General features: G+C 37.5%; 1 protein-coding gene across 7 annotated transcripts in view; it reads left to right on the top strand.

Moving 5' to 3' along the window:
• Positions 1-24,629, top strand: part of TTK (TTK protein kinase) — a 58,010-nt gene that overhangs the window by 12,082 nt on the left and 21,299 nt on the right. For 6 of the 7 annotated variants that reach the window (XM_032275440.1, XM_032275438.1, XM_032275435.1 and 3 more), the window contains 9 exons: positions 855-1,077; positions 1,438-1,544; positions 4,057-4,200; positions 4,631-4,745; positions 4,915-4,987; positions 5,077-5,171; positions 6,492-6,579; positions 7,656-7,779; positions 23,708-23,856. In XM_032275440.1, the coding sequence (XP_032131331.1) occupies positions 881-1,077; positions 1,438-1,544; positions 4,057-4,200; positions 4,631-4,745; positions 4,915-4,987; positions 5,077-5,171; positions 6,492-6,579; positions 7,656-7,779; positions 23,708-23,856 (1,092 nt within the window). In that variant the 5' untranslated portion in view covers positions 855-880. Of the gene's footprint in view, positions 1-854; positions 1,078-1,437; positions 1,545-4,056; positions 4,201-4,630; positions 4,746-4,914; positions 4,988-5,076; positions 5,172-6,491; positions 6,580-7,655; positions 7,780-23,707; positions 23,857-24,629 lie in introns of those variants that run through there. The other variant, XM_032275441.1, reaches the window with a different exon arrangement.

Genomic DNA, 24,629 nt, shown 5'->3' with positions numbered 1-24,629 from the left:
ATGATAGCTTCTCTGGAAATGTGAATTTAATAATGCTTAGTAATAATCGAAATATCCTGAAGAGAAGACTGACATTCAGGTTGTCTTTTTAAGAAGCGAATACTGAAGAGAGTAAAACGCACATTACAAGTGTGATAATTATGTCTGAAGGCTGTCCTTGCTGTTTCTGTAGGTAAGGGTTCCACAGAGAGAAACCTGACAGTCATAAGAGGTCCAATAAATTCCAATGCTCTAGACCGTGGTAGCTATGAGTTTGTTGGACCAAGAAATTATCAGGGCCTCTAGGAGAAATATAGGCTACTTGCAGAGAAGAAAATGATCATAACAGTTGTTTATTTTTTGTAAAGCTGATTTGGTTGTTTTACAAGTAAGTATGAGGTATACAGAGATAATGTTCGATGGGTAAGGTTGTAAAGAAGGTTATGTTAGGACTGGAGCAGTAAGTTTAATGAATAAGTCATTGATGGGAGAATTTTCTAGGAAAGTTAGTACAGGTGGTGGTGGGAGAAACTTAGTTTTCTTTGGATAGATAGGATGCTAAAATTATAATTATCCTGCAACAGCATAAGATTTCCTTAAACTATGTATAATTTTTAAAGGCTACTTAAAAAACACTTTCAATTTTTTTTCTTCCCATCAAAATATGTAGCTTTTGGATAACATATGTCTTCATAAAAGATAAATACATAGTAAATAAGTTACTTATGAATTTTTACAATTTTAAAAAGTATTACAAGGACTTTATGTACATTGATAGTAAGAGTACAAATGCTTGGCAATATTTTGAAGGAAAAATGCAATTTGGCATTTGTTTTATGTCTTCTGTTGTGATATATTTTGTTCCTCTTATTTAGATAACTCGGGAACTGTTAACCAAATTATGATGATGGCAAACAACCCAGAGGACTGGTTGAATTTGTTGCTCAAACTAGAGAAAAACAGTGTTCCTCTAAGTGATGTTCTTTTAAATAAATTGATTGGTCGTTACAGTCAAGCAATTGAAGCGCTTCCTCCAGATAAATATGGCCAAAATGAGAGTTTTGCTAGAATTCAAGTCAGATTTGCTGAATTAAAAGCGTAAGTATTAGCATTTTAACTATGTTTAACTATGTTACATAATATGTAACTGCATTGCAAAGAGAGAAAATAAAAGCATGTCAGTATTACTTGTGAGAAAATTAATATTTTTTAACCAAATGCTTTTGCTTATAATTAACAAGAGACTGATGTAAATTCTTTACTATGTACATGTTTCCACAAAAGTTTACTTATATTTTAAACTACCTGAAAAGATTTTGAAAAAATAACTTATTAGTATTTAATTTTATCCACAGAAAAAAGCAATACCCCAGGTCTTTTGGAAAACTTAATGAAGCATTATCAAATTTAAGTAGCTACGTTATTTTTCTTAAATTTTGACACAGTCTTTTATTACAGTATTCAAGAACCAGATGATGCACGTGACTACTTTCAAATGGCCAGAGCAAACTGCAAGAAATTTGCTTTTGTTCATGTATCTTTTGCACAATTTGAACTGTCACAAGGTAATCTGAAAATGTCAAATTCAAATTTTAAGTAAAGGGTAACTTACTGCAACTTACATCCTAATATTAAATCATATATATGAAGTGGAAATTAAGGCAAAAGACATTAAAGTTGATCAGATGAGAATATGGGGCGGTGGGGGTAGGGAAATGCCACCTAAACGTAAATGCAGAGAATATCTGTTACACTAGCCTTTCCGTGTATAAAGAATAATCCAGGGAAATGAGCGTGAACATTGTGTATGTGCTATTAGTTAAATTCAGGAAACATCTAAAGGAAAGTATCTTCTTCACTGAGTGTTTGTAAGATGAAGGATATAAGTTGGCAGATCAGGAGTTCGAGACCAACCTGACCAACATCATGAAACCCCGTATCTACTAAAAATAACAAAAAATTATGTGGGAGTGGTGCTTCAGCCTTCAGCTACTCGGAAGGCTGAAGCAAGAGAATCCCTTGAACCCAGGAGGCGGAAGTTGCAGTGAGCCAAGATCTTACCACTGCATTCCAGCCTGGGCAACAGAGTAAGACTGTCTCAAAAAAAAAAAAAAAAAAAAAAGATACTTAAGCTAGAGCTTACATAAACTTTTCTTATGCTATGGCTTCATAGCACCAAAATGTACATAAAAATGTAGCTGTATAACTTATAACTTGGTGGTCAAGTAAACTATAGAGAGAGAGAGGGAGATAGAGAGAGAGTGTGCGTGTAGCATTAATTGATAGTTCTTTAAAATAAAAAAGTAAACTGCTGCAGAAATTCTTTCTTGCTCACTTGGTTCTTCATAGTCTGGATTTTTTGGGTAGGACCATGATAATCTCTTCCTCAGACATTTTTAACCTGGCTTTTCCTTAGTCTTTTCTCATTTTCTGGGGCCTTTGAATACACAGTCTGCCCTCTGGCCAGGTATTTCCATTCTCCCTCTGCCTTGTTTCCTCTGCAACTGTGATCCAATTTACTGCCAGTGATAAACATATTCACCCTAGCAGAATCCTCATGATGGTTTCCATAGCAGGGATTAGTCACTGGAGAGTATTCTCCAGGATTGAGGCTGGAGAAAAGAATTATATAGCTCAGAAATGATTTGAGAACCCTGAATTTTTACCTATTCAGATGACTTCTGAATAGGTCATCGTCTTCTCCAGTCTGTTCTTTGTACTATCAGGTTACTTTTTAAAACTGTTATCCCTTTCTTGCTTAGAAAAATTGATGCCTTCTTGCTTGTTAGAGAAAATTTGGCAAGATGTGTTTCTCTCCATTCTCCTTATTGTAGCCTCTCAATAACAACCACAAATTTTACACACATAAAGATTGAAATTCTTAAATTGAGTTATCTGTAAAAAAGACGAACTTTATCTGTACCACTTTATCTGTAATGTGATAGTAATGCACAGTGATGCAGTGTGGTCAAATGCATTGTACAGTAATGCGGTGTGGTCAGATTATGATTATTTTGAGCACAGTTGATGGCTTGGCTATCAGGAAATAATGCAACATCCCTGAAATCCTATGTACAGTCTGATGTGTATGTATTTTTATAGGGATGGGGAGGACATTTCAATTTTTACCAGATTTTTAAATCTCTGATCTCAATACTAAGCTCTCATTAATGAAGCTTCTTAATTCTAATCTAAGCCTTTCTCTCTTTCCTTGCGCTAAAATACACAATACATGAAATTCTACCACTATTCAATAAATGTAGGCTTAATCACTATCAAATATATTTTTAAAAATGTGTAAACTACCAGAAGCTAGAGGTCATTTCATAAGCATTTTTATACCCTAAGTGCCAAGTGCATAGCATAGCTCAGTGGTTCCCATAAGTGTTGATAATATTCTGTAAGATATGTGATGTATACATTTAATATTTATAAGTCAGATACTAGGTGTAAGTTTACCAATTTTTTTGGTAACTTGACCATACTCAGAAAGGTAATTATGATAGTTTCTCAGTTATTCTGCATTCTTTTGCAGGTTGGTATAGCTGCGATAGCTAAAGATTAATCTGTATTTGTTATGTTTTTTCCCCAAAAATCCTTTTGATGGAAGATGCTTTTTAAAAAAAGATATCATTCTTCCCTTAACTAAATGTCACTATGAATGATACTTATTACAGCATGTTGTAAGAGACTGGTGCTCTTGGCAGTTTTTTAACATCTAGAATACACTCCTGTTTCTAACTGTTGTGATTCGCCTTTGCTGTCCCCTCTTGGTAACTGCTTTGTTAACACTTCTGTTACTTCAGAAAGTGGATAGTAGTGATAAACGAATCCACAATTATGTCAGCTACGTATTTCAAGGAAACTATTTGGTATATATTGTTATCAGAGGAGAGTTGATTATCTGCAGAAGTAGTGAGAGATTGTTTATTTGCCTATGAAATAAAGTACATGAGACTTGGAATAAATATTTTTGCTTAAGTCTTTTTAAAACTTTCCTAGGTCCTGATGAATAAGTATCTGGGTGGTGGGTGAAAATTACTGGCTAAAAATGACAGTAATTTTTTGCTTTGTTAGGTAATTTTAACAAAAGTAAACAACTTCTTCAAAAAGCTGTAGAACGCGGAGCAGTACCACTAGAAATGCTAGAAATTGCCCTCCGGAATTTAAACCTTCAAAAAAAGCAGCTGCTTTCAGAGGAGGAAAAGAAGACTTTATCATGTAAATATTAATGTATACTAATGCTTTTCTGTGATAGGTAGTACTTAAAGATTCAGGATTGTATTTTGTAGAAAAATATTATTTATTGTAGAATGGTCAAAATCTAAGATTAAATTGTAAAGGAGGTAAGACTTTGAGAAGTAAAAAAGTCTTTACAATCCTGTGCAAATTTATCTTTTTTTTTTTTTTTTTTTTTTTTTTTTTTGCTTTTAGAAATAGGGAATGTGCTTTTACTGTGGGGGAATAGTTATATAATTTAAGAGAATTTGAAGAAGTTGTTGCAGAATTATCTTGGTAACATCTTCGTGTCTGCATATCTTACTTGGGGACAAGTATTTACTATGAATTGACTTTTAAAATATTTGCAAGATTACTTTTTTGTACTTTTTTATTTCTTACAAATTTAATCATAGTTTCAAAATTTTTACAGCGTCTGCAGTATTAACTGCCCAAGAATCATTTTCCAGTTCACTTGGGCATTTACAGAATAAGGTCAACAGTTGTGATTCCAGAGGACAGGCTACTAAAGCCAGGTTTTTATATGGGTAAGGAAACTAAAGCAGTTTTCTTTGTAAATACGTGTGTGTTTTTTAATGTAACTACATGTAGCTACGTGTATGTTTTCATATATGTGATAATACTTTTTCGCAGTAGAGTAGAAGTACATATTAATATTATCCTTTGAAAAATTGGGGGTATTTTCTTTCTGTTTAGGGAGAACATGCCCCCACAAGATGCAGAAATAGGTTATCGGAATCCGTTGAAACACACTAACAAAACTAAACAGGTAAGTTATTTTCAATCTGCTTGATTAAGGTGGTGAAAGTTAGGTTTTTATTTCCTAGTTGGTTATTCAATCTTTCAAAATATTTTTAGTCATGCCCATTTGGAAGAGTCCCAGTTAACCTTCTAAATAGCCCAGATTATGATGTGAAGAGAGATGATTCAGTTGTACCAAGTTTTATAAAAAGGTATGTTGAATTTTAATTTTTAAGATTTGTTGTCCATATGTGAAGACTGATGGCAGAATGGTCTTAAAGTCTTTTACTGAGTAATAGTAATTATGATTAAATTTTTATTCAGCTTTAGAAGATAATAAGTCTAAATGCTATCAGGAACAAAGAAATGAGTGGAGAAAATGACTTTGCTTTTTCACTCATTAAATGTATTCATTAAAGGAACTTTAACAAATAGGAAAAAATATTAAGTCAGCATTAAGCTTAAAAGACTGATATTTGAGGATTTTTCACTTATGGGTAGGCTCTCTAATAAGAATCTCTTGCTGTTGTGTTTGAGAGTCTCCGTAACGGGTGGAAGGAGGTCTGGGAACAAATATTTGCTACGAATATTTCCAGGGGAGAATCACTGTTAGTGGGAAAGATGATTATTCATTCTTTTGCTTCAGTCTAAGCCTTCAAGAAGTGGGACCAATTAGGTAGAGATGAAATACTGTTTATTACATCCAGTGTGTGCCCCTTCCCTCAATTTGCATGTTTATTCCCTGTTAAGAAATGGGCATGTAGCATCTAGCTCAGCTAAAGGAGAGTTTTTTTGGTCTATTCTTAATTCTGATCACCATTTATAATACTGTTTATGTTGGAAAAGGCTCCTTACAGTCCAGAGAACCATTTTGCAAATTAACTTTAGAAATACAACAGACTTTTTTTAGTTAGCATCCTTTATAATTACATTTCTATTATATTTAGACTTGACTAAACGTTGACATTATTGACATTAAAAGAACATTTTGGTCATCGAGGTTAAGCTTTGAAGTCTTATCACTGTCATTTCATCTTGTTTGTCTCTATTTCAAATACCTAGCTCAAGAATAAAGGAAATGTTCTCCCACTCCCAAAAATTAAAAACAAAAGCAGAAAAACTGCAGCCATTTTCTTGGTTCCTATTATTGATAGACAGTGCTAGGTACTGTGAAGGCCCACAGAAGTGCTTATGCCCCGGTTCTTATCCTTTACCTATTTGTAATCAGAAATGTATTTTCATCTATATACTTTGCGTTTCCCACAGTCTAACCTTGATTCCAGTTGTTGCTTATTAGATAATAAAGAAGTAGGGAACCACCTATCTCTGCCACTTTTGTCATTGCCCAGCAACTAATTTTGTTAGCTAAGTCACCCTTGTATTGGAATTATGTCACTTTAAGAAATGTCTTTTTAAGAGATTTTTTTCAATAAAATGTATGTATATTGTTAAAAAGCCAACTTAAGATGAAAAACATTGAAAATATTTTTTTCAAATTTAATATTAAAATTATTTTGTTTCTTGGGTAAAAGACAGACCTCTAGATCAGGATGCCGAGATTTGGTTGTGCCTGGATCTAAACCAAGTGGAAATGATTCCTGTGAATTGAGAAATTTAAAGGTATTTTAATTCTATATCATTATATGAATTAAGGGTTCCTGATCTGGGAGGATCAGGATTCAGGGAGCTTTTTCTGGGGAAAGGACTTACAAGTAGTTCATATGTCTGCAGTAGTGTTCCAAGAGGTGTGGGACTGCCAGTGGGAAGTTTTTATTTCTCCAAGGTCAAGGTGGTAAAGCCAGGATCAACAATCTCTTAAGAGAATCATGAAGTAATATTTATAAGGGATGTGTTTAAGCAGATTAGTTGCCCTGGGTTTGGGAATACATGACTCGGGGAGCTATTGCCCCCAAGTTTTGTTTTTTGTTACGTTTAATCATATGATTCTGGTAAGACATCTTAGAAAAAAATGAGAGAGTAAATTGTATTGGGGCAGGGGTGAGGATATAAATAATCAATCCTGACCTCCTGAAATGGCAGAGCAACTTTGTGTGGACTTCAAAGAAAGGAAATAATTTTAGTTCATGGTACATTGTGATTTTTAGTGGCTATGCTCTTACTATAATTGAGTTAAACCCCTGGTATCATGATTTGGGTCTTTTCGATTTTATATTCTTTGTTAATGCCTCTCTCTTTCACGATCTATGCTTTAAGTATTAATTTTTTCTAATCCTGGCTGTCCTAGAGAACAGTGCATAATTGTGTCAAAAAGATTGCTTTCTGGATTTAGAGTAACTACTGTCTTAAGTTATACTGATATTAATTTTGACATGTTATTTTTGGTGATAAAATAGCAATCACAGTAACAAAATACTTAATTTTTTTTTCTTGTCACGAGGCATACTCTGTGTTGAATTCAAACTTTCCAACCCTTTGCATTTTTAAGTGAAATACATTTTAGCAATTGATTAATATATCCACTGAAAGTAAATTGGCCAGATTTATGGTTATGACCCTTCGCTAACTAGTAATTCAGGCAATTAACCTTTGCTGGACGTTTGTGAGTCTACATGTCATTACAACAGAAAATTTTACAAGCAATCTATATGTAGGTAAGACTTTACTATATTGAACAGTAAAAGAAATTAGTATTACTACTATTTATTGGACTTTATTTGATTTTCTTTTTCATGTAGTCTGTTCAAAATATTCATTTCAAAGAACCTTTGATGTCAGATGAAAAGAGTTCTGAATTTATTATTACTGATTCGATAACTCTGAAGAATAAAAATGAATCAAGTCTTCTAGCTAAATTAGAAGGTAAGAGTGTCTAAATCAGTAGACTTATTTCTTTAGTTAAGAAAACCGTTTGATAGCTTGAGAAAGCAGACCAACCACCTAAGAATTATGATGTGAAACTGTGTCTATGTTCTTTAATCTTGAATTTCAGTTCATTTATATAGGGTATATGAAAAGTATTGAATCCTGTAGCAAAGGAAGTTTATTTGCTAAAAGGTACATAAAAGAAAGAGTGGAGGGAAAATGCAATGGAACTGAGTTATTTTTCTCAGCGGGCTTGACAGATACTTTCTAGAAGAGATAAAGAAGCTGTTCTTATATGACAGCTCTCATCTTTTTTCAAGCATTTGGTTTTCCATTGCATGGGTACTGTGATAAATGTTCTCAGGATAGATAAGTGAATAAAAGAGTGTCCCAGGGAGGTTGCAGTTCAGTGTGGGAGATTCACAGAGATACATAAATATAATGCTGAATAGGCCGGGCGCGGTGGCTCACGCCTGTAATCCCAGCGCTTTGGGAGGCCAAGGCGGGTGGATCACGAGGTCAAGAGATCGAGACCATCCTGGTCAACATGGTGAAACCCCGTCTCTACTAAAAATACAAAAAATTAGCTGGGCGTGGTGGCGCGTGCCTGTAATCCCAGCTACTCAGGAGGCTGAGGCAGTAGAATTGCCTGAACCCAGGAGGCGGAGGTTGCAGTGAGCCGAGATTGCGCCATTGCACTCCAGCCTGGGTAACAAGAGCGAAACTCCGTCTCAAAAAAAAAAATAATAATAATAATAATGCTGAATAAAGTATAGAGATTGTCATGAGAGCCACATAACTGAAATGCTATGAGAATTCAGAAGAGGGAGAAATTAAGGAACTAATTTTGAAGAAATAAGGAAATATTTTGTGGTGATGGCGAAGTTTGAAGAAACAAATTAGGATTTAAATGGGGGGAAATCATAGAGTATTTCAGATGAAGAGGATGACATAGACAAAGAATAAAATGTTTCAGGAACAAGAGACTGTCTAGTTATGCTGCAAGCTGTAACATGGTAGTATGCAAATACGAAATAAGACTAGGTGGACTTCGAATGTCATTAGATTTTTTTTTAGAATTCAGGGTACCATTAAAGATATTTAAACAGATCGTTAATAGGATGATCATTGTCTAGATAGAAGTTGCCAGATTGGATGTATTAATTTTTTATTTGTTTTAATAGGACTGAGGGGGAACTTTGGTACAAAGTGAGGCTTGCTCTAATGTTTGCCAGGGACTTTGCTGAAAGTCAATTGTCCAAAGAATGCCTCAGTCCCAGGCAAACAGGGACATACACAAAAAAACATTATTTTGGTTGGGAACAGATTCTTATTCCTAGCATTTGGTGGAAAGTGTTTACATTTCATATTTTCTTGCCATCTATCATAATGGGTATGATTAAGAAAATAATCTTTATCAAATATGCTTGTTAATAGTACTCTTAATACCTAATTTAATGTTTTTAAATGAATGCTATTGTCTACCAGTAATACTTATTAATATAGTAAAGGATACAGTCAGAAAGCTGCCAAAATCACAAGAGTGCGCCCAATGAAATAACACAAGTGAACGCATACTTGTAACCAATACCCAGATCAAAAAGTAGAACATTGCTAGCACTTCAGTAACCTCCTTGATCCCCCTTCTAATCAGTACCTCTCTTCTTCCAAATGTAATCATTTTCTGATTTCTGACACCACAGAATGAAATAATACAGGGTGTATTCTTGTGTTTGCTCCCTCACTGTTGTGTATGGAACTCATCCATTTTTTATGATGTATACTCTGTTGATTTTTCTAGCCATATAGTATTTAATTAGTGTAAATATACTGTAATTTGTTTATTCACATGTACATGGATAACAGTTTTTTGTCTAGTGAATAATGCTGCTATGAATATTTTGGTGTCTTTTGATTCACATTTGTACAAATTTCTGTTGAGTGTATTCTAAGAGTGGGATTGTTGGGTCATAGGATATGCATGTATTCAGCTTTGGAAGATAGTGCCTAATGGTCTGAAAAGTGGTTGTACTAACCTTAGACCAGCAGTTAAGTTGCTCCTGCTCCTGTTCTTTGCAGTCATTGTATTGTTGGCTTTTAATTTTAGGCATTCTGATGCTGTCTAGTGGTATCTGTCTCATTGTGGTTTTAATTTGCATTTCGTATTTCCTTAATGTCTGCTATTGAACATTTGTTTCATGTATGTATTGGCCATGTGGATACTCTCTTGTAACATACTGCCACTGTGTCACCCAGGTTGCAGTCTTGCTGAATTTTCTGGTTTTTTTTTTTTCTTTCTTTCTTTCTTTCATTGATTTTTAAGAGGTAATTATATGATCTGGGTATAAATCATTAGTTGGAATATGTGTTTGTAAGGGAAAAAACATAATTATTTTTCTTTCCCTTTTTAGCTTCTTAGTTGAGACACTCTCCTGCAAATACAAGTCTGATTAACAATAGAAAAACAAGCAGAAGTTTGTTAACATGTGCTCTACCCATCACCTGGGAGGGTTCACCTCAGAAGTATTTCTTTCGCAGCAGTGGATTTGATTAAATGGTATTTTAACAAAGAGCCATAAATCTTAACTATTGGCAAGACAAAGGAGAGAATAGTTCCAATCTTTAAAAGCAAGAACATGTGGAAAGATAGTAAAATTTGTTCCCACATTTTTCCGGTGCCTGCTGGTGCTTTCTAGCCCAAGAAGCAAGTGTTTTCTCCAGTAAGGAAGTATTTATATCCTGCCATCAGGCCAGATAGTTCCATATTTTTTTTTTCTTTTTTTTTTTGAGACAGAGTTTCTCTCTTGTCACCTAGGCTGGAGTGCAGTGGTGCAATCTCAGCTCACTGCAACATCCACCTCTGTGGTTCAAGTGACTCTCCTGCCTCGGCCTCCCATGTAGCGGGATTACAGGCATGTACCACCACACCCATTGTATTTCTTGTAGAGACAGGGTTTTGTATTTTTCGTAGATACGAGGTTTTGTCATGTTGGGCAGGCTCGTCTCCAACTCCTCACCTCAGGTGATCTGCCTGCCTCGGCTTCCCAAAGTGTTGGGATTACGGGCGTAAGCCACTGTGCCTAGCCAATATTTCCATAATTTTTAGATGTATCATTTTATCTTTCATCTTCTGGTTTATATTTTTGCTGAGTTTAATGTTTACATATGTGTAAGATCAAGTGTCAGGTTTCATTATTTTTCTCGTAATGGATATCCAGTTGACCTAGCACCATTTATTGAAAATATCCTCCTTTAGGCTAGGTGCAGTGGCTCATGCCTGTAATCCCAGCACTTTGGGAGGCTGAGGCGGGTGGATCACGAGGTCAGGAGATCGAGACCATCCTGGCTGACATGGTGAAACCCTGTCTCTACTAAAAATACAAAAAATTAGCCGGGCATGGTGGTGTACGCCTGTAGTCCCAGCTACTTGGGAGGTTAAGGCAGGAGAAGTGCTTGAACCTGAGAGGCTGAGGTTGCAGTGAGCCGAGATCATACCACTGCACTCCAGCCTGGGCGACAGAGAGAGACTCTGTCTCTAAAGAATAAAGAAAAAAAAATCTTCCTTTATCTCACTGACTTGTAAATTAGTAGATTCTATGTATGGTTTCTGGCTTTGGATTCTTTTCCATTCCATATTCGTTTTTGTCTTTTTATTTTTTTGAGACAGGGTCTTGCTCTGTCATCCAAATTGCAGTACAGTGGTGTGATCACAGCTTATTGCAACCTCTGCCTCCTGGGCACAAGTGATCCTTCTACCTCAGCCTACTGAGTAACCTGGGACCTATAGGCATGTGCCACCATGCCTGGCTCATTTTTAAATTTGTTGTAGAGACAGGGTCTTGCTGTGTTGCCCAGGCTGATCTCAAACTCCTGAGCTCAAGCAGTCTGCCCACCTTAGCTTCCCAAAGTGCTGGGATTAAAAGCATAAGCCACCATACCAGGCCTAATGCTATCTTAATAACTGCACTAAGTCTTGATATCTATCAGTGTAAATTTTTTGACTTTGTTCTTCAAGACTATTTTGGCTATTCCTGGCCTTTGGATTTCCATGTAAATACTAGCATCTATGTTTTGGTTACTACTTTTAAAAATTGGGATTGTGATTGATATTTGATTGAACCTATAAAGAAATTTGGGAGAAATTGACATCTTTACAATTAAGTTTTATAGCTGAATAACCTAGCATATCTTTTCATTCATTTAAAGTAATGAGAGAATTCTTTTCTGTGTAGACATCTTGTGTACCTTTTGCTAGAGTTATTCTTCAATATGTTGGTTTTTTTTTTAATATACTTTAAGCTCTTAGGTACAAGTACAGAACGTGCAGGTTTGTTACATAGATATACATGTGCCATGGCAGTTGGCGGCATCCATTACCCCTTCATCTACATTAGGTATTTCTCCTAATTTTATTCCTCCCCTAGCCCCTCACCCCCTGACAGGCCCCTGTGTGTGATGTTCCCCTCCTGTGTTGATGTGTTCTTATTGTTCAACTCCCACTTATGAATGAGAACAAGCAGTGTTTGGTGTTCTGTTCTTGTATTAGTTTGCTGAGAAGGATGGTTTCCAGCTTCATCTATGTCCCTGCAAAGGACATGAACTCTTCCTTTTTTAGCCTACCAACCATATAAAGTCAAGAACCAGATAGATTCACAGCCAAATCCTACCAGAGGTACACAAAGAGGAGTTGGTACCATTCCTTCTGTAACTATTCCAAACAATTGAACAAGAGGGAATCCTCTCTAATTCATTTTATGAGGCCAACATCATCCTGATACCAAAACGTGGCAGTGACACAACAAAAAAAGAAAATTTCATGCCAACATCCATGATGAACATCAATGCGAAAATCCTCAATAAAATACTGGCAAACCAAATCCAACAGCACATCAAAAAGCTTATCCACCAAGATCAAGTCAGCCTCATTCCTGGGATGCCGGGCTGGTTCAACACATGCAAATCAAAACATAATCCATCACATAAACAGAACCAAAGACAAAAACCACATGATTATCTCAATAGATGCAGAGAAGACCTTCAACAAAATTCAACAGCCCTTAATGCTAAAAACTCTCAATAAACTAGTTATCGATGGAATGTATCAGCCCAAAATATCCTTAAGCTGATAAGCAACTTCAGCAAAGTCTCTAGATACAAAATCAATGTGCAAAAATCACAAGCATTCCTATACACCAATAATAGAGGGCCAAATCATGAGTGAACTCCCATTCACAAATGCTACAAAGATAATGAAAGGAATACAACTTACAAGGTTTGTGAAGCACCTCAAAGAAAACTACAAACCACTGCTGAAGGAGACAAGAGAGGACACAAATGGAAAAACATTCCATGCTCATGGTTAGAATATCATGAAAATGGCCATACTGCCCAAAGTAATTTATAGATTCAGGGCCATCCCTGCCAAGCTACCATTGACTTTCTTCGCAGAATTGGAAAAAACTACTTTAAATTTCATATGGAACAAAAAAGAGCCTACGTAGCCAGCCAAGACCCAACTAAAAAAAAAAAAAAAAGCTGGAGACATCACACTACCAGACTTCAAACTATACTACAAAGTTACGATAATCAAAACGGCATGGTATTGGTACCAAAACAGATATATAGGCCAATGGAACAGAACAGAGGCCTCAGAAATAATGCCACATATCTAAAAGCATCTGACCTTTGGCAAACCTGACAAAAACAAACAATTGGGAAAGGATTCTCTTTTAAAAAATGGGGTTGGGAAAACTGGCTAGCCATATGCAGAAAGCTGAAACTGGATCCCTTCCTTATACCTTATACAAGAATTAACTCAAGATGGATTAAAGATTTAAACGTAAGACCTAAAACCGTAAAAGCATTAGAAGAAGACCTTGGCAATACCATTTAGGACATAGGCATGGGCAAAGACTTCATGACAAAACACCAAAAGCAGTGGCAACAAAAGTCCAAATAGACAAATGGGATCTAATTAAAGAGCTTCTGCACAGCAAAGGAAACTATCATCACAGTGAACAGGCAACCTATAAAATCAGAGAAAATTTTTGCAATCTACCCATGTGACACAGGGCTGATATCCAGAATCTACAAAGAACTTAAACAAATTTACAAGAAAAAAACAACCCCATCAAAAAATTGGCAAAGGATATGAACAGACACTTCTCAAAAAGAGACATTTACACCACCAACAAACATGGAAAAAAGCTCATCATCACTGGTCACTAGAAAAATGCAAATCAAAACCACAATGAGATACCATCTCACTCCAGTTAGAGTGTCGATCATTAAAAAGTCAAGAGACAACAGATGCTGGAGAGGATGTGGAGAAATAATAGGAACCCTTTTACACTGTTGGTGGGATTGTAAATTAGTTCAACCGTTGTGGAAGATAGTGTGGCAATTCTTCAAGGATCTAGAACCAGAAATATCATTTGACCCAGCAGTCCCATTACTGGGTATATACCCAAAAGAATATAAATCATTCAATTAGAAAGATACATGCACAGGTATGTTTTTGCGGCAGTGTTTACAATAGCAAAGACTTGGAACCAACCCAAATGCCCATCAGTGACAGACTGGATAAAGCAAATGTGGCACACAGACACTATGGAATACTATGCAGTATTTGGTTCTGTTTATGTGATGGATTATGTTTATTGATTTGCATGTGTTGAACCAGCCCTACATCCCAGGAATGAAGCCGACTTGATCTTGGTGGATAAGCTTTTTGATGTGCTGTTGGATTTGGTTTGCCAGTATTTTATTGAGGATTTTCGCATTGATGTTCATCATGGATGTTGGCATGAAATTTTCTTTTTTTGTTGTGTCACTGCCACGTTTTGGTATCAGGATGATGTTGGCCTCATAAAATGAATTAGAGAGGATTCCCTCTTGTTCAATTGTTTGGAATAGTTACAGAAGGAATGGTACCAAATCCTCTTTGTGTACCTCTGGTAGAATTTGGCTGTAAATCTATCTGGTTCTTGACTTTTTTTGGTTGGTAGGCTATTAATTGCTACCTCAACTTCAGAACTTGTTATTGTTCTTTTTAAGGATTCGACTTCTTTCTGATTTAGTCTTGGGAGGGTGTAAGTGTCCAGAAATCTATCAATTTCTTCTAGATTTCCTGGTTTATTTGCATAGAGGTGTTTATAGTATTCACTGATGGTAGTTTATATTTCTGTGGGATCAATGGTGATATACCCTTTATTTTTTATTGCATCTATTGATTCTTTTCTCTTTTCTTCTTTAGTAGTCTGTCTAGTGGTCCATCTATTTTGTTGATCTTTTCAAAAAAACCAGCTCTTGGATTCATTGATTTTTTTTTGAAGGATTTTTTTTTTTAATCTCTATCTCCTTTAGTTTTGCTCTGATCTTAGTTGTTTTTTGTCTTTTCTTAGCTTTTGAATTTGTTTGCTCTTGCTTCTCTACTTCTTTTAATTGGGACTTTAAGGTGTCAGTGTTATATCTTTCCTGCTTTCTCATGTGGGCCTTTTCTATAAACTTTCCTCTATACACTGCTTTAAATGTGTCCTCGATTCTGATACGTTGTGTCTTTATGCTCATTGGTTTCAAAGACATGTTTGTTTTTGCCATCATTTTGTTATTTATGCAGTACAGCTAGTGCTTGACTTACGACTGCGGTTGGAACCGCGGGGCCGGTCGTAACACAATTTGGTCGTAAGTTGAGTAGGCTATATGTACAGTTGAAATGGTGCACACAGAGATGGTAGTACTGCCGGAAGCTGGTCCGCACTGTCATACGCCGAGCTGGGCAACGTTTGTGCTGCCAGACGCGGAGCAATCGTGGCTAGCGATTGTGGACGTAAAGTCAAATGGTCATAAGTTTCATAGGTGATAAGTCGATCAATACCTGTAGTCATTCAGGAGCAGGTTGTTCAGTTTCCATGTAGCCGTGCGGTTTTGAGTAAGTTTCTTAATCCTGAGTTCTAATTTGATTGCACTGTGGTCTGAGAGACTGTTACGATTTCCATTCTTTTGCATTTGCTAAGGAGTGTTTTAACTTCGATTATGTAGTCAGTTTTAGAATAAGTGTGATGTGGTGCTCAGAAGAATGTATATTCTGTTGATTTGGGGTGGAGAGTTTGGTAGATGTCTGCCAAAGGTAGATCTGGTCTGCGTGGTCCAGATCTGCCTTCAAGTCCTGGATATCCTTGTTAATTTTCTGTCTTGATCTGTCTTATGTTGACAGTGGGTTGAGTCTCCCACTATTATTGTGTGAGAGTCTAAGTCTCTTTGTAGATCTCTTAAGAACTTGCTTTATGAATCTGGGTGCTCCTGTATTGGGTGTGTATATATTTAGGATCGTTAGCTCTTCTTGTTGCATTGATCCATTTACCATTATGTAATACCCTTCTTGTTTCTTATTATCTTTGTTGATTTAAAGTCTATTTTATCAGATACTAGGGTTGCAACCCCTGCTTTTTTTTGCTTTCCATTTGCTTGGTAAATATTCCTCCATCCTTTTATTTTGAGCCTATGTTTGTCTTTGCACGTGAGTTGGGTCTCCTGAGTACAGCACACCGATGGGTCTTGACTATTGAGTTTGCTAGCCTGTGTCTCTTAATTGGGGCATTTAGCACTTTACATTTCAGGTTAACATTGTTGTGTGTGAATTTGATCCTGCCATTATGATGCCAGCTGGTTGTTTTGCCCATTAGTTGATGCAGTTTCTTCATACCATCGATGGTCATTACAATTTGGCATGTTTTTGCAGCAGCTAGTACCAGTTGTTCTTTTCCATGTTTAGTGGAAGCTCTTCAGGAGTTTTTGTAAGGCAGGCCCGGTGGTGACAAAATCTCTCAGCTCTTGCTTGTCCGTAAAGGACTTTTTTTCTCTTTCACTGATGAAGCTTAGTTTGGCTGGATATGAAATTCTGGGCTGTAAATTCTTTTTTTGAAGAATGCTGAATGTTGGCCCCTACTCTTTTTCTGGCTTGTAGGGTTTCTGCTGAGAGATCCGATATGAGTCTGATGGGCTTCCCTTTGTGAGTAACCCAACCTTTCTCTCTGGCTGCCCTTAGCATTTTTTACTTCATTTCAACCTTGGTGAATCTGACGATTATGTGTTGTGGGGTTGCTCATCTCAAGGAGTATCTCTGTGGTTTTCTCTGTATTTCCTGAATTTGAATGTTGGTCTGCCTTGCTAGGTTGGGAAGTTCTCCTGGATAATATCCCGAAGAGTATTTTCCAACTTGGTTCCATTCTCCCTGTCACTTTCAGGTACACCAGTCAAATGTAGATTTGGTCTTTTCACATAGTCCCATATTTCTTGGAGCTTTGTTCATTTCTTTTCACTCTTTTTTCTCTAATCTTGTCTTCTCACTTTATTTTATTGAGTTGATCTTCAGTCTCTGATATCCTTCTTCCACTTGATTGATTTGGCTATTGAAACTTGTATATGCTTCACGAAGTTCTTGTGCTGTTTTTTTTTTTCAGCTCCATTAGGTAGTTTATATTCTTCTCTAAACTTATTATTCTAGTTAGCAATTCATCTAACCTTTTTTCAACATTCTTAGCTTCCTTGCATTGGGTTAGAAGATGCTCCTTTAGCTTGGAGGATTTTATCATTACTAACTTCCTGAAGCCTACTTCTGTCAGTTTGTCCAACTCATTCTCCATCTAGTTTTGTTTTTTTGCTGGCAAGGAGTTACGATACCTTGGAGGAGAAGAGGTGTTCTGGTTTTTGGAATTTTCAGCCTTTTTGTGCTGGTTTCTCCCCAGCACAAAAATTTGTGCTGGAGAATTTATCTACCTTTGGTCTCTGAAGTCGGTGACCTTTGGATGGGGTCTCTGAGTGGACATCCTTTTTGTTGATGTTGAAACTATTCCTTTCTGTTTGTTAGTTTTCCTTCCAACAGTCAGGCCCTCTGCTGCCGGTCTGCTGGAGTTTGCTGGAGGTCCACTCCAGACTCTGCTGCCAGGGTACCACCGGCAGAGGCTGCTGAACGGTAAAGATTGTTGCCTGTTCCTTCCTCTAGTAGCTTCATCCCAGGACGGTACCTGCCAGATGCCAGCCAGAGCTCTCCTGTATGAGGTGTCTGTTGCCCCTACTGGGAGGTGTCTCCCAGTCAGGATACACAGGGGTCGGGGATCCACTTGAGGAGGCAGTCTCTCCCTTATCAGAGCTTGAATGCTGTGCTGGGATATCCACTGCTCTCTTCAGACCTGCCAGGCAGGGACGTTTAAATCTGCTAAAGCTGTGCCCACTACCTCCTCTTTTCCCAGGTTGTCTGTCTGTCCCAGGAAGCTGGGGGCTTTATTTCTAAGTCCCTGATGGGCTGCTGCCTTTTTTCAGAGATACCCTACCCAGCAAGGAGGGACTCTAGTGAGACAGTCTGCCTGAAGCAGCCTTGCTGAGCTGTGGTGGACTCTGCCCAGTTTGAACTTCCCAGCAGCTTTGTTTGCACTGTAAAGGTTAAAACCACCTCAGCAATGGCAGATGCCCGTTCCCCCACCAAGCTCACTGTCCCAGTTCGAGCTTAGACTGCTGTGCTGGCTGTGAGAATTTCAAGCCAGTGGATCTTAGTTTGCTGGTCTCCAGGGGATGGGAACCCTGAGCCAAACCATTTGACTGCCTGGCTTTAGCCCCCTTTCCCAGGGAGTGAACGTTTTTGTCTCGCTGGTGTTCCAGGCACCACTGAGGCATGAAAAAAAATACCACTGTAGCTAGCTTAGTGTCTGCCCAAATGGCTTCCCAGTTTTGTGCTGGAAGCCCAGGGCCCTGATGGTTGTGTAGGTACCAGAGGGAATCTCCTGGTCTGTTGGTTGTGAACACCATGGGAACAGCGCAGTATCTGGGCCAGAGTGCAGGGTACAGACCCTAATGGCTTCCCTTGGCAAGGAGAGGGAGTTCCCCGACCCCTTGCGCTTCCCGGGTGAGGCGATGCCCCACCTTGCTTTGGCTTGCTCTCCTTGGGCTGCACCCACTGTCCAACCAGTCTCAATGAGATGAACCAGGTACCTCAGTTGGAAATGCTGAAATCACCCACCTTCTGTGTTGATCTCACTGAGAGCTGCACACCAGAGCTGTTCCTATTCGGTCTTGCCAGCAATCTATTCTTGAATATTTTTTGATACCGATCACATATTCTTGATATTTTTTGATGCTGTGATAATGAATGGTATCTTTTTAAAAACCTTTTTCTAGCCTGGGCAACATAAGGAAACCTCATCTCAACAGAAAAGTTAGCTCGGTGTGGTGGGATGTGCCTATGGTCCCAGCTGCGGAGGAGGCTGAGGTGGGAGGATCACTTGAGCCCAGGAGGTTGAGACTGCACTGAGCCATGATCACCTGATTATTCCACTGCATTCCAGCCTGGGTGATAGAAGAAGACCTTGTCTAAAGAAAAAAAATCTTTGTTGTTAGTTTATAACGAATACAATTGATTTTTACATACTGTTTTTTAGATACCGTGGCACTGCTAAATTCACTGAGTAATTCTGATAGTTTTCTGTGCATTTTTTGGATTTTTACAGGTACACAGTTATGTTTGAAAATAGTATAGCTTTTTTCATTTTGAATCCTTTTAACTTTCTTTTCTGTGCCTTGTTATAATTGCTGTGACCTCCAGTATAACAGTGATTAGAAAGGGGTGATAGGTGCTGTTCTTGTCTCATTTCTTATTTTAAGAGAAAGCTGTCAATATTTTACTTTTAGTATGATAATTGCTGTAGAGTTTTGTCCCTGCTTTTTGTCAGATTGAGTGAGTTCCATTTTATACATAGGTTATTAATAATAGTTTTTTTTTTGTGACTGGGTGTTGAATTTTATCAAATTATTTTTCTGCGTCTATTTAATTATATATTTTCCTTCTCTAGTCTGTTACTATGGCAAATTACATTGACTTTCTTTCTTTTTTTGAGACAGACTTTCGCTCTTGTTACCCAGGCTGGAGTGCAATGGCACAATCTCAACTCACCACAACCTCTGCCTCCTGGGTTCAAGCGATTCTCCTGCCTCAGCCTCCCGAGTAGCTGGGATTACAGGCATGCGTCATCATGTCTGGCTAATTTTTTGTATTTGTAATAGAGATCAGGTTTCTCCATGTTGGTCAGCCTGTTCTCAAACTCCTGACCTCAGGTGATCCGCCTACCTCGGCCTCCCAAAGTGCTGGGATTATAGGTGTGAGCCACCATGCCTGGCCTACATTGACTTTCAAATGTTAAGCAAACTGTGCATTTAGGAATAAGTCCAATTTGTATATAATTTGTTATCCCTTTTGTATATCAATTGCCAATATTTTGTTTAGGACTTTTTCATCCATTATTGTGAAAGGAATGGAATTGTATATTTATAGAATGTTAAATATATTGTTCAGGTGTTTTTGTTTGTAGATCTTTGAGAGAATAAATTACAAACTAGCATAAGGTGAAATTTTTGTGGTAAACTAGAGGTCTTATAACTGGCTTAAGTCCAGCTGCTTGCTACTCAGAGGCGAAAAAGACCAGAAATGAGGTGTGATGAAAGGAAAGCAGTTTTAGAATGGCCAGGCTGTTACCTTCAAAAGACTATTCTGTAATTTCTGAAACATGCTTTCCCATATTATAATTTTTTCTTAATTGGAAATGACCTAGACATCTAATGAGGATCAATTACTTCATTCAAAATAATTTTAAGATTTTAAATTACACAGAAAGTCCACTTATAAGCATTTATCTCATTTATATGTCCTGAGCTTTTTTTCATTTTTAACAGTTTACCTAGGTTACTTCTGAAAAGTGAGCTGTTGTACAAAGCTAGTCATTATTTAAAGTTGTTTCGCTGTTAACCATTTTTAAAGTCTGAATAACAGGTGAACAGCTAAGTAAGAACCTTAGAATTAAATATCTTTTGCCGATAACTCAGAAGATTGAGCTGTTTTCATCGAACCAATAATCTAAATTAAATTAGTCTTATTTGTAAAAATAAAACAAAAAAAGTCACACAAATATTAGTCTGTTTTTGAGGGTTTATAGTCTTATAACTTTTATGTCAAACCTGACATCTTAATATATAGACAGAGACAGATATAAAACCATTTGGTCAATAAACTCAGACAAAAATGTATGCTCATAACTCTGAAAACGTTTATTTTTATTAATAAATCTAAAATCATTTTTATTTACCAAGATTCCTGTCAACTTGAAAAGCATTAGGACTTTTTTTTTTTTTTTTTTTTACCTGTATTTTTGAGACGGAGTTTCGCTCTTGTTACCCAGGCTGGAGTGCAATGGCGCGATCTCGGCTCACCGCAACCTCCGCCTCCTGGGTTCAGGCAATTCTCCTGCCTCAGCCTCCTGAGTAGCTGGGATTACAGGCACGCGCCACCATGCCCAGCTAATTTTTTGTATTTTTAATAGAGACGGGGTTTCACCATGTTGACCAGGATGGTCTCGATCTCTTGACCTCGTGATCCACCCGCCTCGGCCTCCCAAAGTGCTGGGATTACAGGCGTGAGCCACCGCGCCCGGCCATTAGGACTTTTTTAATTTATGAGTACTCATTTACTTATAAGCCAATTTGGTAGCATGCTAGATACCACATATAATACATGTATTTCTAAACATGTATAGACACAGGCACAAAGATCCAATATCTTTTACCTCAGAATCTAAACATAAGATAGCAGTACAAACTCACCACTGTACAAAAGAGCTGATCCAAATTATTTTTCTGATAAAATTGGAACCTGTTCACGTGGCTAAACCTTGTTTGCCCTTATAGATAATCTGAGGAAAGCTGTGAACCAAAATTTGGGTAAAGCAATCTCTGGCAGTTTGGCCTTAAAAAATATCTTTTAGGCCAGACACGGTGGCTCACGCCTGTAATCCTAGCAGTTTGGGAGGCCGAGGTAAGACCAGCCTGGCCATCATGGTGAAACCCCATCTTTAAAAAAAAAAAAAAAAAAAAAAAAAACCTCTTTTATCCTTTTTTTCTCTTTTTTCTTCAGTTTCAAATGAGTTCCTAATGATTGTATTATAGCCATAACTGGCTGAAAACTGTATAAGAAAAAAAAAAGGCAACCTTCCAAGTGATATTTAAACATTGAGTTTTATCTCAATTCAAGTAGCTTAATAACAGCATGTTCAAAGCAGGCAGAAAAGAAAAGCGAAAATAGCTAGCTTTAGAGAACTGTTTAATTTTAAAGTTGCAGGTTAACCATTTGAGCTCTGAATTTTTCTTATTTGTAATTTGCCCATTAATTTTAAAATGTACACAAAAACAGGACATAATATTTAACCAACTGGAGTCTCAGAAGTCTAGGAAAGAGCTCACATGCTTTCTTCCCTAACAAAGCTCGATACAGATACAAGAAATACTCTGAAGTCCAAAAGAGGATGACAAAATCAGAGGCCAGGTTGTTGGAAACCATTTCTCCCCTAGCGAGGAGAGGAGCAGCCTATCTTGCTGCTTTCTAGTTTTGGTGGATGGGATGGAGATGGTTTCAAAGCACTCTTCAACAGAGGGGTAACGCTAAACAGAGACACAAACACAGACAGATCCGATGCAGATGGAACACTCCAAACCCATTCCCAAGAAGGAGAGAGTCCTGAGATCTTGTCTCAAACCTAGACAGCACCACAGAGTGACCTGCACTGGGTCCAGATAGCAAAGAGGTCCAAATGGCACCACAAAATGACCTATACTAGGTCCAGACAATTAGAAAGCACAGTTAACAAAGATGGAGAATTTCCCAGTACACTCTGGTTGATTTATCCAACCCTTGAATTCCGTTGACTTCCCAGATGCTACTTTCCATATACCAGCTGAACGTTACAGCAGCTGATGCCACGAAGGGGAGGGAAGAAAAAATCCTTGAGACAAGATTTGGTCTCCTTAGCTGCTGGGAATTCCTTAAGGTCCTAGCTGCAGGGTCAGCTATCCATGAGCAGCTGGCATTTGCAAGTGGTCCCTACTTTGGCCTGGTAACCTGAGTGGGTGAGCCGTGGCCCCCTCCCACAGCCAGTTGCTCCACTAGTTGGAAACCAGGCGTACAAGCTAAGCCCCCTCAAAACACGCAGTTCCTCACACGGGACACCACATTTGTAACTGACTCAAGTCTGGCTGTTCACCACACAGAAGCCAAAAGCACAAGAAGTGAAGTATGGTAAAAGGAAAGCAGTTTTATTATATGCTAACAATTGGGGACTGGCCAGGCTCATGCCCTCAAAAGACCATTTCAACTTTTTGGGCTGAGTGAATGAGTTTAAGAAGGAAAAGGTATGGGAAATATATGGGAGTGGTGCACATCTGAATGTCTTGTTCTGATGGTTATATTGCCTAATCACCCATCTGGAGGTATGGTTTGTGTCTTCCTGACTTCAGCTGGGTAGTGGCAGGTTAATTGTTCGAAACTCCCCCTAAGTGAGGAAGTCTGAAGCTCAGTTTCTGCTTGGTTTGTTTCAAAATTGGCCCCTGAAATTTCTAAGCAAGTACATAATTAGATACGTGAACAGTGTTCGTGGAAGCGCCTGGTGGGAAAGAGAAACTAAGAGTTTCCAAAGTGTGCTTCGAGGCTGAAAGCAAAAAGGGAAAAAAAAAGTTTTAAAATGCATTTTGAGGCTTGGATATCGGTCTGTGAAGAGTGGTAAATTAACTTCTCTATTAGTAAGACTTTATACCACCTATGCGTTTTAAAATTTTTTAGTTATTTGTTTATTTGTAAAGAAGCATTTAAATCTGCCAGGGTCTCTAAACAAAGTTCTTAGTAACAATTTAGGGAGGTGACTATAGTGCAACTTTGTGAAATTGACTTGCTAAAAACAAATTGTTAAGTAGCTGGCTTAAAGCTTTTTGTTTCACTCCTTGTTTGTTTTTAAGAACTGAATACTAATATAGTTTGTAACATGTTCTGTTGTTTAGGCTTAGTTTGTTATGATCAAATATTCTTGCTTTTTAATGACAACAAATACAATTTCAGAAACTAAAGAGTACCAAGAACCAGAGGTTCCAGAGAGTAACCAGAAACAGTGGGAATCTAAGAGAAAGTCAGAGTGTATTAACCAAAATCCTGCTGCATCTTCAAATCAGCGGCAGATTCCAGAGTTAGCCCGAAAGATTAATACAGAGGTAACTTTTCCACTAAAGTACAACATTGCTTTTTTGTTCATAATGCATTTTTGAAGTTTGATGGTCATATTAAATGTTTTCGTTTATTAAATGTGTGTGGACCTTATTTAGTAGAATAGTTTATTTAAAGGATTTTTTAATCATTTATAAAATAGTGATCAGGAACAGTCATACGTTCAGTAAGAGTCAGTCTGAATTCCTTTCTATGTTCAATAGTGTTTCTAGGTTGCTGGTAGACTGGTGCAGGGGTTGGCAGACTACAGGCTATGGACCAAGTATAGTTCTTAGCCTGCTTGTATAAATAAAGATTTATTGGAACACTGACACACTCATTCATTTAATGTCTATGGCTGCTTTTGCATTATAAGAGCAGAATTGAGTAGCTACATTAGAAACCATCTGGCCTGCAAAGTTTAAAATGTTTACTATCTGGTCCTTTGCAGAAAAGTGTATACCAATCTCTGAACTAGTACAGTGCTGTCCCAAGCACTTAACAGTTTCTTATGGTCATACTCACTGATAAAAATAGAAAAATGTATTCTACACAATATACATGAATTTGTAACATATTGAATGCTCATTCCTGGTGGCCTTTCCAGAAGGAATGATCAGGTAGGATACCTAAAGAGCCATAGCTACAGTTCATGGCCATAGTTTCCTTACCATTTCTTTTCAGTGACTTGCAGTAAAGACAGTAAAGGCCTTATTTTCTAATTCACTGGTTCTCAAATATTTGTTCCTTTTATATTCTTTTTTTTTTTTTTTTTTTTTTT

The sequence above is a fragment of the Sapajus apella genome, unplaced genomic scaffold (genome assembly GCF_009761245.1).
Source record: "Sapajus apella isolate SASKATOON/1434 unplaced genomic scaffold, GSC_monkey_1.0 scaffold6, whole genome shotgun sequence".
Classification (NCBI taxonomy): Eukaryota; Metazoa; Chordata; class Mammalia; order Primates; family Cebidae; genus Sapajus; species Sapajus apella.
Note: the sequence above shows the minus strand (reverse complement) of the source record. Positions and strands in the feature narration are given on the sequence as shown.